The 17,593-nt window shown below is 41.4% G+C and overlaps 1 protein-coding gene across 4 annotated transcripts in view; it reads right to left on the bottom strand.

Moving 5' to 3' along the window:
* Positions 1-12,838, bottom strand: part of HEATR1 (HEAT repeat containing 1) — a 54,420-nt gene extending 41,582 nt beyond the window's left edge. Inside the window, exons 1-9 of one of the 4 annotated variants that reach the window (XM_073338175.2) lie at positions 12,656-12,838; positions 11,915-12,080; positions 10,002-10,218; positions 6,280-6,421; positions 5,660-5,761; positions 4,207-4,347; positions 2,956-3,167; positions 806-939; positions 41-149 (exon numbers count right to left, since the gene is read on the bottom strand). In XM_073338175.2, coding sequence (XP_073194276.1) covers positions 41-149; positions 806-939; positions 2,956-3,167; positions 4,207-4,347; positions 5,660-5,761; positions 6,280-6,421; positions 10,002-10,218; positions 11,915-12,056 — 1,199 coding nt within the window. In that variant the 5' untranslated portion in view covers positions 12,057-12,080; positions 12,656-12,838. Of the gene's footprint in view, positions 1-40; positions 150-805; positions 940-2,955; positions 3,168-4,206; positions 4,348-5,659; positions 5,762-6,279; positions 6,422-10,001; positions 10,219-11,914; positions 12,081-12,112; positions 12,197-12,605 lie in introns of those variants that run through there. The other 3 variants (XM_073338178.1, XM_073338176.1, XM_073338179.1) reach the window with 3 other exon arrangements.
* Between the last annotated feature and the right edge of the window lie 4,755 nt (positions 12,839-17,593).

A 17,593-nucleotide genomic window follows, 5' to 3' on the forward strand; every position in this document is an offset into this window, starting at 1 on the left:
AGTTAACATACATTGTGGAAAATAATCGAAATTAGCTCACCAGGCCAAAAGGCGATCTAAATCCTTTTCCAGTGCTACACTTGTAAGTATGGCTTCTAGATGTCTCTTACAGATTTGGTTATCTGTCACTTCAGATTCCTCATGCTCCTCTTAAGAAGAAACACACAATTAGACATTTTTTAAAAGCAAGATGAACAGTTGTTTTAAAATAAACTCTCTACATTTATTACACCAACAACCACAGAAAAAAAAGAGACAGCAGTTTCTTGTGGATTAAGCACATAAATGGGAGACTGGAACGTACCCCATCAGTAACACTATCCTGCTATGTGCCTTTGGTCAAGTCAAGTAACCATGTGCTGTACCTTACCTTCCCAACCTGTAAACTGGGGACCATAAAGGTTATTTATTTCCTATAGATCTTTCAATGATTAAATATTACGAGCTGCTCAGTATTATCACTATATGGCTGGAGTAAAAATTGTGGCAACTGTTACATATGGTCTCTCAAGCGACGTTCTATGTGCAGCACTTGACAAGGATCTTCGTAAAATTAGACTAGCTCTCACTAGATCTAGTCTCACCGGAGCACTGCAAATGAATATCTAGGTGCCTAGCACATCACTAATCTGCTGTTGCATTTAAAAAAAACCAAAGCTATTCCACAAGCCTCATAGAAAGAAGACCACGAGCAGTTCCTCACAGTTTGGAGTAGTCTATCATCAGGAACAATTAAAACTGATTTATCTAGCGAAGTTGCTACAAGGGTTTACCCAGAAAAAACATTGGGCACATGCTAATATACCAGTAGCGCAGTCAATAATGGAGCAAACCAGGTGCGGCAGCAGGTAACGCAGAAGGGGAGTGACATCATATGCAGCTGAAATGCCATGCAGGATAGTAACCAGGTCTGGAATGTTACACAGGTAACGAAATGGCCTGCAAAGGAGAACACCAAAAGAAAGACTGAATATTGCTCTGGGTTATAGCTTAGCCATCACCTTCTATTATATAGAACTTTCAACTGTCCACATCATATTGTGAAGTGGCTCACCCTCAATGAAAAAAATAAAAAGGGTTACAGGGGATGCATTTCCCAGTTTTCACCGGTTTAAGAATTGGTGCATTTCACATTCTGCAAAGGTACAAGGTACTGCCAATCAACCATAACTGTGCCTTGTTTTTGGGCAGTCTACTTCCCTTGTTTCTTGAAGTAGTGGTGGTAGGGAAAAGGGAAAGATTGAGGGGTACTTGTATGTGTTGGGGAGAGATGAGTGGGTCTTCCTTAGAAGACCTCACCACCATTCAACTACTAGCTCCGCCCTCCTCCAGTGCCCAGTTGGGCTAGGACAGGTGATCCAAGGGCAGAAGGGAAGGTGGTAACTTGTGGGCTGCAAAGAGCACATCTACCAGCTAAAGGGAGGGGAGCCCCAGAATCTCTACTCCACTTCAGGGGAGGGGGGAGGAAAAGGGGGTTGGCAGAGGCCTCTCTAGTTACATGTGAACTAGGCAGCTGCCTGGGGCAGCCAGGCCAAATCTGCCACCCGAGGCCTATGAGGAGGGGGTGGCACACCGAAGTTTTGATCAGGGTGGCAGACTGTTCTGCATGGCCTCTGGGGCTGATATAAGGGGAAAGGGAGCAGAAGGATTGCAGAGGCATACTCATCTCAATGGGATGTGGTCAGATGGAAGGACGACACCCTTTTGGTAATGAATGAGACCTGAAACAATAGCTCTGAGCTACTGCAAAGTGCTCCATTCATCTGAGTGGATATTCTCACCCCCGCCTCAGTGCCTGGGTGCTGTGCCACACATTGATTAAGCATCTTACCAGCTTTCCATACTGCATGAGCATTGTGTTCCTGTGCCAAGCACCAAGGATGTCTGTTCCCAGTGCCCAGCAGGAGTTCAGCAAACCTATCCCACCAGAGAACTGATTCATTTCTGGTTGGAACTCTTGCTCTGGCCTCTCTGCTATCATCTGCAATGTGGCAACTAGTTCCTCCGTATCATTCTGTCCCCACCCCAGGCTTCACATCCTGGACACAGTCTTGCCCACCAAACCGTCCCAGGGAAGGACTTGGGCAGATAAGTAGATGCTGAAATTCCTCAGAATTGCATACACCACTAACACTTCCAAAAGGAGCACCATAATGGCCCCGGACACCAAGGGAAAGGTGGGTTGACCACACTAACGTACTCCGAATGCAGAACTCCAGAGACGAGGATTCTAACTAATGGCTCTGGCATTCAAGTGCTTGTTCCTCTAAGCCACCATGTGAACACATTACTCTGTGTTTCACTCTCTAAGGAGTTTCTGAGGAAACAATAGCTCTCACAGATGAATAAGCATTAGCAATAAAGCTTCCAGAGTGCAGTAACTTCAGAAATATTTTTGAACTGGTTCTTAGTGCTGGTCAATATCCGTTCCAAGGAGCAGCCCATGCTATACATGTCAAGAAAAATTCTTTCTAACTCTGCATCAAAAAATAAGAACCTGATATTATAAGCAGCTCATTTTAGTGGGGCTGTAACGCAGAAAACCACTGACCAAGTTACCCCAAATGTGCACTATGGACTCTACCCTAGCCTCTCTTGTGCCATGCCAGTTTTCAAGCTAATCTCCTCATGCTTTTGCGATTGATACCTGAATATTACAAGCAGCTTATTTCTGGGGAGGAGCTATATCTGAGGAACACCTGGACAAAAAGACCTCAAACTTGTACCACTAACTCTACCCCTGACGAGACACAGAAATCTTCAAAACAATCTTGATTACGCAGGTGGATTTTAGAGCACTTTGAAATATTGACTGTCAAACAGTATGGTAGTCTCAGCCTTAACTATAGTGCTGTGACCACCCTATGGTAATGACAGAATCCTTTTAAAGATGGAAACTAATGATATTTAGGACTCAACTATTAAGAGGGAATCTGTCAACTCATGTATACTTACTTTTTCCCAAGACCCTCTCCCTTTTGGTTCTGAAGAAGAACGAGCAGGCAGGCCAATCCTTCTCTGGCTAGAGAAGGTGTTTTGGTCAAATTCTTGCTGATCTGTAATGTCAAGGACTGCACCAAGGAGGTCTCCATTGTCACTTTCATTGCCAACTGGCAGATGATCATGTAGGTTGCAGCTCTGTAATCCACTAGAGAGGATTTCAAACCCTACCAAGAGAGAAAGAATTCAAAGTGCATTTCTGCCAAGTTTAAGTTTAAAAAAAGTCTGTCTAAATAATGGTACAGGATACTCTTTGGCCAACACTAATGCAATTGCATTATCCCCTTTTCATCATGTTAAAGCTTTAGTGAGCTAATTAAACTTCAAATCTAGACAGAGAAAAAAAGACATATGCTCATTAACACTGTAGCAAAGCGGGTAAACAGAGCCACCGCCAGCAGCAGCGCAGAAGGATGGTATGTTATGGTATTGCCACCCTTACTTCTCCGCTACTGCCTTCAGAGCTGGACCCACAGTCAGCAGCCACCACTCTCCAGCCACCCAGCTCAGAAGGCAGCAGTGCAGAAGTGAGGGTGGAGAGGTATGGTATTGCCCCCTAACTTCTCCGCTGCTGCTGGCAGGGTGCTCCCTTCAGAGCTGGGCGCCTGGCCAGCTGCCACTGCTCTCCTGCCACTGCCAACTCTGAACGCAGCACAGAAGTAAGGGTGGCAATACCACACTCCCCCTACAATAAATTTGCAACCTCCCCCTCCCTCCCCACATCTCTCTCTCTTTTGGGTCAGGACCCCCAGAATGAGAAAGGCTGATCTACCCCATGAAATCTGTACACTAAAGTATACAAAAGACCAGATTTCACAGTCCATGACACGTTTTTCACGGCCAACGAAGTTGGGAGGGCTTTAGCTATGGTTATCCAGACTCCCTCAGCCTTGAGGTGCCGTATTACGAGAAGCATATCAGATCAAAGCCAGGCGGACACAGCTCCTTATACAGTCCAACAATAGCAATCCTGAACTGGTCAAGGTTTACTCCATCATGCAGGATTGTGAGGTAAACAGGTATTGTACATCTTTCATAGTTAGCAGAAGCAGCCACAGGAACACAGAAAAGTGAGCTATGTTTTGTTTACCTCGTCTCTTTTCTAATTTATTCCAGGGAGAAAATCCCTTTAGGAAGCTAATTACAGGATTCTAGCTGGCAAAATAAGCCACACTGTATCATGCAAGAGAATGAAATACTGGGTACCTTTTGCACGTAAGGGAGCAGTTTGGAGACTATAGTGTCTGTTATTTTCTCTACAGCACCAAGAGCAGACACAATGGTGGAGGCGTAAAAAGTAAACAGGACCCTCAACTGAGAGACGCTGCCATCATGTACAGAAAAGATCTAGAATGAAGGGGAAATAGTTACTTAGGCATTAGGATGATGATCAAAAACATAATTAAAGTATTTAAGGTCTCATGTTAAGAGTTCCTGTTACTACAGGATTCTGCTTAATAGCACTTCTGATATTAACAACTTCTGATTAACAGCAACATTTCACCAGGAACCAATCCTGGCCCATTGACTTTATTGTTAATGAGATTTGGATACTGGCAATGGCATGCCACTGACTGAACTCTTTTGAAAGAAAGGCCCTGACTGCAGGCAGGTTTGAGGGGCTGCAGCCAGGGAACGAAGCACTAGGATGTGCCATTCCTAGCTGCAACTCTGCAAACATGCCTACGGCTGATGCTCGGCAAGCCCCAGAGCTTCCTTTCCTGGCTGCAGCCCGGTAAACCTACTTTGTCGTTTATTGGCAACTTCGAAATAACAGCAACTCTTTGTCAGGAACTGAGAAGTTGCTAATAAGCGTAATCCACTGTATTTGCATTTTGCTTATCTTGGCATATTCCAAAATTTTAAGAAAATGTAACTGCTACATCTGTCTTTCTTCTAAGATTTTATTACTACAAGGTTTTTGGGTTTTTTTGGGCCAGTGATTTAAAACTATGATTCTTTCTACCACCTTGAGATCAATGGGTCTAACATCCACAATTTAAAACTATTGTTAACATTTCAAAGCACAAACTTAAAATAGCCATGACAACTACGAAGAGGTGCCCAAGCGCAAAAATTATTTTCAAACAGCGTGACAGGAATCAGGTGGCTTTTTTTCTTTTTTTTTTTTTAAATAAACTTAAAGCATCTCAATTTTCTCCATAAGGATTACAGTAAAAATCTTCTGGAGTCACTCTGGGCCAGTCAATTTCCTGCATTAACCAAGAAACAAATCTCCTTTGCCCCAGCCTCCTCCAGCTAAAGTGCCCTCTCCCCTTCACCTCTCACTGTATATACAGTGCTGAAGTTAGCCAACTGCACATTTTGTCTCTCCCACTCGGGATTTTTCCAATTTTGCCTCAGATATTGGCCACCACCAGAAGCAACACATCAGAGCAGAAAGACCAATGGTCTGATCCATAGAATTTTCAATACTGTTCCCAATGACAATATTACACTAATTTCTATTAGGTTCTAACATCTCTGTAAATCAGAGTGGGCGCAAAGAAAAAAGATTTTCAGACGCTTCTGTGTATTGAGTACGTTTAGTGCTACACAATTCAGAATGTGCCAAAATAGCACACCATGATGCAAATACATAAGGGGGGAGGGGGAAGAGACACACAGACAGAAAGCAGAACTAGAACAATTTACCAACCTTTACAGATTTTGTCACCAGACTGCAAATGAAATCCATGAAACCCAGGTCTTTGTAGCAGTGTGTAATCAAAGCACCCCTAGCAAGGGGGACTCCTGGTTTCTGTCCAAGACAAAAAGAAAAGAAAAAGGATTTAAAAAATATAAATAAAATTAGAATATGCTAAAGTGAAATCAAACACACACACAAACTTCATTCATCTCTCCAAACCATATTAAATGATCACAGATATCCTGATTTAAACTGAAACAAGTAATGGTTTCCTCTCACTGGACTTCATTTCATCCCCTTAATTTTATATCAATTAGTTGTACATATAATTTTATATGTTTCCAAGTTGACTGCAAACATACTGCATAATAAAAAGCAGATTTTTTTTTCCTTTGCCAAAACCAGGGCTGTAATGAATTCTCCTTTAAAGAGAGAGATCAGGAACAACATGTGGACGTTGTAGTCCCAATGCTGCAACAGAATCTTGTAGCCACGACCCACATCCATGGAGCTGCAAACAGGGGATTGGGGGGAGGAGGTGCATGATAATAGATACAATATCAGGACCAGGACCTTACTAAGTTCTATTTCTCATACATCCTCTGAACTGTATCTTTTAGCTATTTTACCTTAATTGGATGCAACCAATTCCATTTATGAGTTGGGTCTCCAATTTTTAACAGCTGAATAACTCTCACAAACAATTTAGTCTCATGGTACGGCAAGACACAACCAACCAAACTGTCCTCGTTGTAAAGATGGATATGAAACCTAAGGAAAAAAGCAAACACAATCAGAAATTTCATAGCACGAGGTCCATACATGCTATTCTTGCAACACAGGTTGCAAATAAAAACCTGAAACATAGAATGCCATGCTGAATCAGGCATGAAGTGCATCTAGACCTGTATACTGTCTCCGACAGCATCCAGGACCAGATGCTCAGTCCAAAAAGCAAGACACCCTGCACTCAGCAGTTATGGAATAACCTGCTCACAGGGAAATTGTCTTTCTACTCTAATTAGTTAAAAGTAGATCTGTCAAGCGACTAAAAAAAATTAAATTGCAATTAATCGCGCTATTAAACAATAAGAGAATACCATTTATTTAAATATATTTGGATGTTTTCTATATTTTCACATATTTTGATTTCAATTACAACACAGAATAAAAAGTGTACAGTGCTCACTTTATATTTATGCTTGATTACAAATCTTTGCACTGTAAAAAACAAAATAGTATTTTTCAGTTCACCTAATACAAGTACAGTAGTGCACTCTTTATCATGAAAGTTGAACTTAACTGTAGAATGATGTACAAAAAACCTGCATTCAAAAATAAAACAATGTAAAGTTTTAGAGCCTGCAAGTCCACTCAGTCCTACTTCTTATTCAGCCAATCGCTAAGACAAACAAGTTTGTTTACATTTGCAGGAGATAATGTTGCCCACTTCTTGTTTACAATGTCACCTGAAAGTGGGACCAGGTGTTCAGATAGCACGGTTGTAGCCGATATTGCAAGATATTTATGTACTAGATGCGCTAAAGATTCACACGTCCCTTCATTCTTCAACCACCATTTCAGTGGACATGTGTCCATGCTGATGACGGTTCAGCTCAATAACAATCCAAAGCACTGAAGACCAAGGCATGTTCATTTTCATCATCTGAGTCCGATGCCACCAGCAGAAGGTTGATTTTCTTTTTTGGTGGTTCAGGTTCTGTAGTTTCCGCATCAACGTGTTGCTCTTTTAAGACTTCTGAAAGCATGCGCCACACCTTGTCCCTCTAAGATTTTGGAAGGCATTTCAGATTCTTAAATCTCGGGTCAGTTAGAAATCTCATATTGGTACCTTCTTTGCATTCTGTGAAATCTGCTGTGAAAATGTTCTTAAAACAAACACATGCTGGGTCATAATCCGAGACTGCTATAACATGAAATATATGGCAGAATGCGGGTAAAAGAGAGCAGGAGACATACAATTCTTCCCCAAGGAGTTCAGTCACAAATTTAATTAACGAGTGTCATTAGCATGGAAGCATGTCCTCTGGAACGATGGCCGAAGCATGAAGGGCCAATACAATTGTTTAGCATATCTGGCAGGTAAATACCTTGCCATGCCAGCTGAAAAGTGCCATGCAAATGCCTGTTCTCACTTTCTGGTGACATTGTAAATAAGAAGAGTGCAGCATTATCCCCTGTAAATGTAAACAAATGTGTTTATCTTAGCGATTGGCTGAAAAAGAAGTAGGACTGAGTGGACTTGTAGGCTCTAAAGTTTTACATTGTTTCGTTTTTGAGTGCAGTCATGCAACAAAAAAAGTCTACATTTGTAAGTTGCACTTTCACAACAAGAGATTGCACTACAGTACTTGCATGAGGTGAATTGAAAAATACTATTTGTTTATCATTTTTACAGTGCAAATATTTGTAATAAAAAACAACATATACTTTGATTTCAATTACAACACAGAATACAATTTATATGAAAATGTAGAAAAAAATCCAGAAATATTTAATAAATTTCAATTGGTGTTCTATTAACAGTGCAATTAAAACTGCGATTAATCGCAATTAATTTTTTTGATCATGATTAATTGTTTGAGTTAATCGCGTGAGTTAACTGTGATTAATTGACAACTCTTGCTAAAGGGAAACAAACATTTCATTTTCAAAGATTTTAAAGCCAGCGAGGATCATTATGATAACCTGGTTTGAGCTTCAGCATAACAGGGCAGAGCAATTCTGCAACCCAATGGATGCATTTGTAACAGCCATTCGTGCTTCAGTATTATTAAATATTTTCCACTTTCTATATTTGCAAACATCTTATGTAAATAAGGACAGTAGCATATTACAAAATATTTAGTCCATTTTATCTCCCATTCTTTTCAGTTCCTTGGAATTAAAAAATATTTAGCACATACCAATATATTACACTAGACTATACCGGACAGAGTTCACATATTACATTGAAAATACATCAATTTTACATAGCCTCTTTCATTCTGAACGTTATCAAATAAATGCCTCTGTTGGATCATATTAAAGAAGTTCTGTATTAAAATCACAAATGAGTTTGATTCCCCATAGTTTAAATTCCAGGGTATTACTAATTAAGAGATCTCTTGGTTTTTGGTACGGTTTCTCTCGCTCTATGTGTGAAACTTGCAAGCTGCTAATTGTGTTAGTACATTCTAAGACAGAGTCTGTTCTCAAAGCAATTCTTTGTAACAACAAACTACTCACACAGAGAGAGACTCAAAGCAATACTCTGTAACAACAGAGACAGCACCCAGAGACTCCCCGCCCTTTTGTCGTATTCATCTCGCTTTGTTAACAATTGTGATTAAAATAGAGATAGAGGATGTATGTGGATGGATGCTTGGTGTGGATAATAACTGAATGATCAGGGAGGTGCCAGCCTAAGAATGTAGTGTCCATGAGCTGAAGAAAGCTTCAAGTGGAAATAACCAGAGGACCCCGGAGGGAAGACTGGAATCCACCCAACAGCCTCAAGGACGGGAGAACCAAAGAACAAGATAACATCTGGCAGCATGGAGCCTTCAGGACTGTGCCATCTGCTGACTGATTCAGCAACAGCATGATGAAGCAATTCCCATAGACTGGCATAGGAAGAAATTCCTATAAAAATGGACTCTAGAAAGTGAGAACTTTGGGGTCTGATTCTGCAAACCAACTTCCAGGAGCATCAGATGAGCTTCTGACAAGGCCCTGCTCCCTCCTCATGTCTAGGCCACCTGGCCAGTGGCTTGGCATGAGCAACTCTAAGGCTGGTAACTATGATAACAACCTTGCAGAACGTGTGTGTGTGAACAAATATGAAATTGAATGGAATGTTACAGTTATAACTAACTGCTTACTATGATTCTTCCTGTATACACAATAAATGTGGCATTTTGCCTTTTCCCCTTTCATAAGATCCTGCTGGTTTTTATTTTATTGGTATAACACCTCATAAAATCCTGCAAAATGTAACAGCTGCTTCTCCGTCCCAGAAGAGCCAACCACAAAACTGGGAAACTTTGGTAAAGGACAATTAGACAAACCCATACACAGAATGCCATGGAATTTTTAATAGTCCCAGAGAGCATACAGACCCTGGTTAAATTCTCTTGTAACAGACCCATATTCTAATTTGCAAGGAACTAAATTTATCTTGCCTAGTAAAGATGAACATCTGAGTTGATTGTGCCAGGATTTGAACCTGTAGTTCAAGGAATCTAAGTTCAAATCACACCCAAACTATTCTAACAAAAAAAAAAAAAAAAAAAAAAAAGGTGTGTGTCTCAAACTTATCTATTGACATGCATGCGATTTATATGATTACCTGTGAATTAGCCACTCCAAGCACTTTTGTGCTGGTTTAAGCATGAAGTAAGGAGACAAATGAATCAGGAATGATGAAATATTCTCATCCAGCTGCTCATTTACTGCTTTAGTCTGAACACTGCGTTCCAAGCCCTTTGATGTGAGACTGAACAAAGTAGAATGAAACATCTCAAAAGAAGGATCAATCCCCATTAGCTCTTCTAGGCCAGTGCACCCTAGGAGAGAAAATGGTGAAAATGGCTTAACACAACACAAGTTCTCTACCTCAAAACATTCTTCTCCTACCCATCGAAGAATCATCAACATTAGTCTGCTATTTCATACTGCACTCCTGTACATCACTTTCATTGAATGAGTCATGCAAACTAAACTATTATGGTCAAATGTTTTCCCCCCTCCCATAACTGTAATGTCATACTGTTACACAAAGTATATTTTGCCACACTAGAGATAGAGACAACAATTCAAGCAGGCAAGCATACTTTACTAGAGATCTGGGGACAGGAGTAGAAACCAGTAACTCTGTAATTCTAATTCCCACTCTGACAGTAAAGTTCTATCTGTGAATTTGGACAAATCATACCCTCCCTCTGCCTCAGTTTCTTCATCTGTAAAATCAGTACTTATTGCTCTTGCCTTATAGGAATGTTACAAGGAGCAAAATGCTATAACAATGGTAAAAAGTATTAAGAGTCTTCTATGTACAGAACACACAGCAGAATAACCAAAATGGAATTTTCTACAGACGATCACTGAACATGTCTAGGAGCGGAGCTTTTGCTGCATTTAGACAGTTTTTAAATTGGCGGGGGAAAAGTACAACATAACTTTTCACCAAAACACAAGCATAAGAAATTAAAAACTTTTTAGAACTAAACTAAAATACATTATTTTCTGATCTATGAGATACATAGGCATGATGCAAAGAACAGTGTATATAGCCAATGAGTTGTTCTTCCTTTTACAGCATAATAAAATTTAAAAAAAAAAAACTATTTCATTATTGTAGACAGGCTTGTAAATACTACAAACTAAGTGCAAAGTGACTTTGGGTGCAAGTAAAGCAAGGAAACCAACCAACAGAGGGAGACATGAGAGAAACAAATGTTCAAATACATCAGGGGTTCGCAAGCTGGTGGTTGGGACCCCTCAGGGGGTGGTGAGGTAATTATAGGGGGGGTTGCAAGCTGTCAGCCTCCACCCCAAACCCCGCTTTACACCCAGCATTTATTATGGTGTTAAATATATTAAAAAGTGTTTTTAATTTATAAAGAGGGAGGGGAAAATCTCACTCAGAGGCTTGCTATGTTAAAGGGGTCACCAGTTCAAAAGTTTGAGATCCACTGAAATACATGGATTCTCTTGGTGCTTAAATTCAAAGTTAACAGATACCTATGTTACATTAGATATAGATTGAGATAAGCTAAAAGGTCATCATCATGTTAAAACGAGGTCGATTTAATAAACTAGGTTAAAAGTAGTTTCAGGTACTACGCTTGCCCCGGAATCTCTCTCGTAACTTCTGAGGTTTTACAAACACATTTTTCTATTTTAAGAAGTTTTACTCTCCTACATTCCAGTGGGAAAGACTTACACAAATAGGGAGACTATAAAAGAGAAAGAGAAAACTAACTAAATCGAAGTGCTTTCAAAGGCACAAAGAAAAATAGGACAATTTTTTCCTCTAATCACTTTCAGTCATAGTGTTACCCTCAACAGAAGGTCATAACATTTTCTGACAGAAATGTGGCGTTTAAGCATCCGATGAAGTGAGCTGTAGCTCACGAAAGCTTATGCTCAAATAAATTGGTTAGTCTCTAAGGTGCCACAAGTACTCCTTTTCTTTTTGCGAATACAGACTAACACGGCTGCTACTCTGTAAGCTGACAGTGTCTGAATCCTCGCACTTACCTATTGCAAAGAAGGTGTCTCTGTCAATATTGGCAGCTTCCTTGCAATCAAACAGCAAGGATGCTGCTTCACTTCGAGACAAAAGGCTGGGGTCATTCTGAGGGAGAGCGAGCCGTTTCAGCTGGTGGGCGAGGGACGTCATTTTTTATATTTCTCTGGCAAAAGCCTAAATGTTAAAATAAGTAAAATAAAACTCACCACACACCAACAAAGCAACCCTGCAACAAACTGCATTTGATCTCTGCCCTAGTTTTCAGCAGGGCCTGAGTTTACCGACAATAAAATACCAGAGCAACTGACTGAAGGCGAGTTGGTACCAAGGCGTTCAGCGGGCACACGCGGGTGTAGCGCGGGGACGGGACATACCAAGTTCTTGTATGGTCACACTGCTGCGTTCCCGGTGACTCGCCACCACCCCGACACAGAGCAACTCATCACCCCCCGGCCGCCGGGCCCAGCGCGCTGAAAAATTTCCCAGAGCACAAGCTCTGCCCAAGCACCCGGGGTGTTTCCATGCAGCGGGGGCCAGACACCCCAGCGCTGCCGGGCCGAGAGGGGGGCGGGAGTGGGGGACGCTGGCTCTGCCCGAGCCTCATGGGGGGTCCCCGCCGCCCAAGCACCCGGGAGCTGGCGGGAGGGGGGGGGTGGCGCTGCCCGTCTCACGGCGGGGGCGGGGAGGGCCGGTCCCTACCGAGCTCCCGCCGCACGCGCCTTGAGAGGCAGAGAAGCGAGGCGACCTACCCCCGCGGCCACGTGCGTCAAGCAGCCTCACCTCTGACCCGGAACCGGTAGCGCTGAAGGGGGCAAAAAAAACAACAACAACAAACCCGGCACGGCCAGTTGGGAGACTGAGCATGCGCGCCCCAAGTCAAGTGGCGAGCTCTGGGCGGGGCTGGGGGCCCGCGAGCTGGCTCGGAGTGCGCGCGACCCGCGCCGCAGTCGACAGCAGAGCGCTCGAGCCTCTCGCGTGCAGTCGCTGCGTGGGATGGGGCGGGGTTGAGCCGCGCTGCCGGGGGTTCGCTGTGTGTAAGCAGGCGTCGGTCCCTGCTCCGCCTTGGCTGTGGGGCGGGGCGCCCCTAGCGGCGGGAGGCAGCGCGGCCAGTTCTGTGGTTGGGAGCTGCGGGATGTTTTGAAGCAAGCTTCCAGCTCGCGTGGTGGTGCCGGGACCATTGCAGCTGTGAAGCCCCAAGGCCCCAAAACCAGAGGGCAAATAAGAACTACCCATAATCTGTCAGTTTCCTAAGCTTAGAAGCTGCCTGGGAGAGGGACCATTATTTTGCCTTGGGGTTGTACAGCACCTAGCACAGCAGCAGGGTCTTCTAAGCCCCACTGAAAATAATTATTAATGTAAAATCTCATTAATTTTAAGAACGGCTCTTGATTTTTGAGTGCTTGGGGTTGGCAATGCTGAAAAATGACCCATCTTCCTACCAAATAGCTTCAGAAGGTCCTGTGCTGTGTAATATAAAGCCACCGGCCAGTTTAAAACCCTTATTTGTTACACTCAGGGATAATGTACTCAAAACCAAAATGAGAATGTGTTTTGTGAGAAAGTGGGAGAAATAGGGGGGACATCAAAATTAAAGCCAATAAAAATTAATTTAAAATTTTGATTCTGTTTTTAATCAAAATTTGATCCCCAAAAGCAAATAATTCATGTTTTGCTTGATTTTTCACCCATTTTTCAACAAACAATGGAAATGATTTACTTTTTTAATTTTGAAAGTCTGAGAACATTTTTGTGAAATTATTTTCCTCTACAATTAAGACCGTGACAAATTTATTGCCCACTAATGCTACCTTAGGCAGCAATAACTTGCCATGCAATGTAAATGCAAACAACCAATACAAGTATAATCCTATATCTTGGAAAGATTTATGCACGTGCTTAATTTTAATACTAGAAGTAGTTCCATTGACTTCAGTGGGACTATGCACAGTGTTATAATAACGTTAATAACGTAATAACGTTAATAACGCATTATTAAGGATCTACAACCTATCCTAAAGGATGACCCAACACTCTCACAAATCTTGGGAGACAGGCCAGTCCTTGCCTACAGACAGCCCCGCAACCTGAAGCAAATACTCACCAACAACCACATACCACACAACAGAACCACTAACCCAGGAACTTATCCTTGCAACAAAGCCCGTTCCCAACTGTGCCCACATATCTATTCAGGGGACACCATCACAGGGCCTAATAACATCAGCCACACTATCAGAGGCTCGTTCACCTGCACATCCACCAATGTGATATATGCCATCATGTGCCAGCAATGCCCCTCTGCCATGTACATTGGTCAAACTGGACAGTCTCTACGTAAAAGAATAAATGGACACAAATCAGATGTCAAGAATTATAACATTCATAAACCAGTCGGAGAACACTTCAATCTCTCTGGTCACGCAATCACAGACATGAAGGTCGCTATCTTAAAACAAAAAAACTTCAAATCCAGACTCCAGCGAGAAACTGCTGAATTGGAATTCATTTGCAAATTGGATACTATTAATTTAGGCTTAAATAGAGACTTGGAGTGGCTAAGTCATTATTTAATAAATTGGTTAGTCTCTAAGGTGCCACAAGTCCTCCTCCTCTTTTATTAAGCACAGTTTAACCCTCTGTGTGCTTAATAAAGCACACTTCCATGTTTTAAAACCCCACACATTACTGAAGAGTATATTTTTGCAAAAGACAGAGCTATTAAAAAAGTGTTTACCAGGTTACCATAGACAGGTCATTAAAATCAGTATTTATTAGCAATATGATTATTTCAAATACTCTTGTTCAGAAAAGGCAAACAGGAAGTGCTCTGTTATAAATTCTGAAAGTTGTACAGGTTTTTCATGCACCGCTAGAAAAACGCCTCATTAAGGCTGGAGTGTCTGCTGTTTTGTTTTGTTAAACGCAAAGCAGCAAGGGTTCAGAATCGTCTCAAGAGCTCCCATATGGAGTTAATTAGGTGCACTTAAAGGGGAGCTGACTGAGCCGTTTCCCCTGTGGGAAGACAGAGGTGTTTTTGATCAAACATTAGCATCGGGAATTCTGGTAAAATATATAAATATAGGGATTATGGGGAAAGGTGGTTGGTTGGTTGGTTTTTTAATTCCCTAACAGTAAAGCTTAATAAAGGCAGAGACATTTCTCAAGTTTGTGTTATTTGTGTTAAACTAGGACTCCTGAGATAAACTTTGAACTTCAGACGTTTTTTTTTATGTTTAAGCCTGAGCCGTCACTTCAAGTTGTTCAGGCTCTGGTGCTAGTACATAGCCCTGATAATGGTTATTGCTATGGTAAAGGTATCATAGCTCAGATTAATCCTGTAACTAGTTACTGGTAATCGCTTTTGAAGATTGAAGTAAATCAGATAAGCCATTTTTGAATTCTGTGTTTGGGGGGGAAAACAACTTTTTATGTTTTAAAATCTTTGTGATTTTTGTGAATTCATAGTTAGAAAATAGCTTGCTTTAAATATCTACATTTGTGACTAACTTAATCCCCTGTGAGAATTAGCGCACAGGTCATGTCTGAAAAGATTTGGTTAAGAGATACAAAAGCTGGAAACTAGGGCTGTCAAGCGATTAAAAAAGATTAATCGCACAATTAAACAATAATAGCATACCATATATTTAAATATTTTTGGATGTTTTCTAAATTTTCAAATATATTGATTTCAATTACCACACAGAATACAAAGTGTACAGTGCTCACTTTATATTTATTTTTATTACAAATATTTGCACTGTAAAACAACAAAAGAAATAGTATTTTTCAATTCCCCCATTACAAGTACTGTATTGTAATCTCTTTATCATGAAAATTGAACTTATAAATTTAGAATTATGTAAAAAAATAACTGCATTCAAAAACAAAAGAATGTAAAACTTTAGAGCAGGGTTTCCCAAACTTGTGGCTTGTTCAGGGTAAGCCCCTGGCGGGTTGTGAGACACTTTGTTTACCTGAGCGTCTGCAGGTATGGCTGCTCACAGCTCCCAGTGACTGCAGTTCGTCGTCCCAGGCCAACGGGAGATGCGAGAAGCAGCGCAGGCCAGGCCACCACTTCCTGCAGCTCCCATTGGCCGGGAACCTCACCCTTAGAGGATTTCCAGTAAGCTTCCTTTTAAAGACTATTCTCCTTCTAGTCTGGGTCCAGCAATTACTCACCCCCTGTAGTTACTGTCCTTTGTTCCAGTTTCTTTCAGGTATCCTTGGGGGTGGAGAGGCTCTCTCTTTAGGCAGCTGAAGACCAAATGGAGGGGTCTCCCCAGGGTTTAAATAGACTTTCTCTTGTGGGTGAACAATCCTCCCTCCCTTTGTGTGGAAGTCCAGCTACAAGATGGAGTTTTGGAGTCACATGGGCAAGTCACATGTCCATGCATGACTCAGAACATGGTTCACATGCTTCCTTGAACGTCCTCAAGTAGACTTTCTTATGTGGATTAGAGCATTCCAAGATCCATTGTTCATTAAGTGCTTCTTGATTGGGCACTTAATTTGCACATTTCTTTCTCAAGAAACTGACCAAATGCTTTATAAAGGTTACTTAAAAATCAAGCCAATATTCTTAACTTCAAATACAAAAATGATACATGCATAAAATAGGATTAATAGATTCAGTAGATCATAACCTTTACAGAGATTGTTACATGGCATATGTAGCATAAAACATATTCTAGTTATGTCATATATACATTCATAAGCATATTTTCATAAAGCCTTTTGGGGGGGCACCATCACATCATGTTCTCGAGTAATGGATTGAACAGGTAAATTTCTTGCAAAATAAGGTAAACATCTGGCTGAAGAATATATTTTGTTTTGCCACTGATTGTGCTATGTATAAGTATCTAGATTAGCTCTGAATGGCAGATTTATTGTTCTTAGTTGGCACACATCTGTTATCTCCTGGACACTAGTCAAGTAGAAGATTCCACTTGCAGTCACTAAAACAATATATAAATTATAGCAATTAAAGGGAAAGAGGTGAAGAATGTAACTTTACAATGTAGTTTAGGTCTTCTATAATATAACATCTCAGGTTTCTAATTTTTTCTGCCCTCTGTACCCAAAACCACATTTCACCCCACCAGTAATCCAAGCAAACAGTAGGTCACGTGTTCACAACATATGGCTCAGCAGCAGATCTCATGTGGTACAGCTGTCCATTCCTAGGGCACAGCTGTTTGAGCTTCTATTTACTATTCAGCCAGCCAGTTGCCAGATATTTTGAAGGGTTAGGATGAACCACAGTTCTTTCCATGAAAGAGAAATAGTGTTCTCCATATCTATAGATGCTAAATATAAATAATGGTCCTTCTTGTCCAACTGGTTGTTCAAGTCATTACCCTCTCTCATTCCTTCAATTGCTGTAGTCTCTGTCTGATTCCTCAGACTTTTCCATAACTGGTTAGCAGAGAGATTGAGCTAGAAGTGCAGTATAGGTGATACTACCTGTTCCAACATCTTTCATTCTTGAAGGTCCTATGGTTCATTTTGAGTAGCTAAGGAGAGAGGAAGGTATCCAGTGCTTGCGCCATTGAAGAGTTATAACAGTCTGACCATGTCCCAGTTTCTGCCCAGTCAGTCCCAGGCTCCTTGTCCCAGTAAATCTGGCTCTCTGCTTTTGAATCAGGCAGCTTCCCAATTAATGTTTGGGTCTAGAAGGGGTGTCA

This window comes from Lepidochelys kempii, chromosome 3 (assembly GCF_965140285.1).
Source record: "Lepidochelys kempii isolate rLepKem1 chromosome 3, rLepKem1.hap1, whole genome shotgun sequence".
NCBI classification, from domain to species: domain Eukaryota; kingdom Metazoa; phylum Chordata; order Testudines; family Cheloniidae; genus Lepidochelys; species Lepidochelys kempii.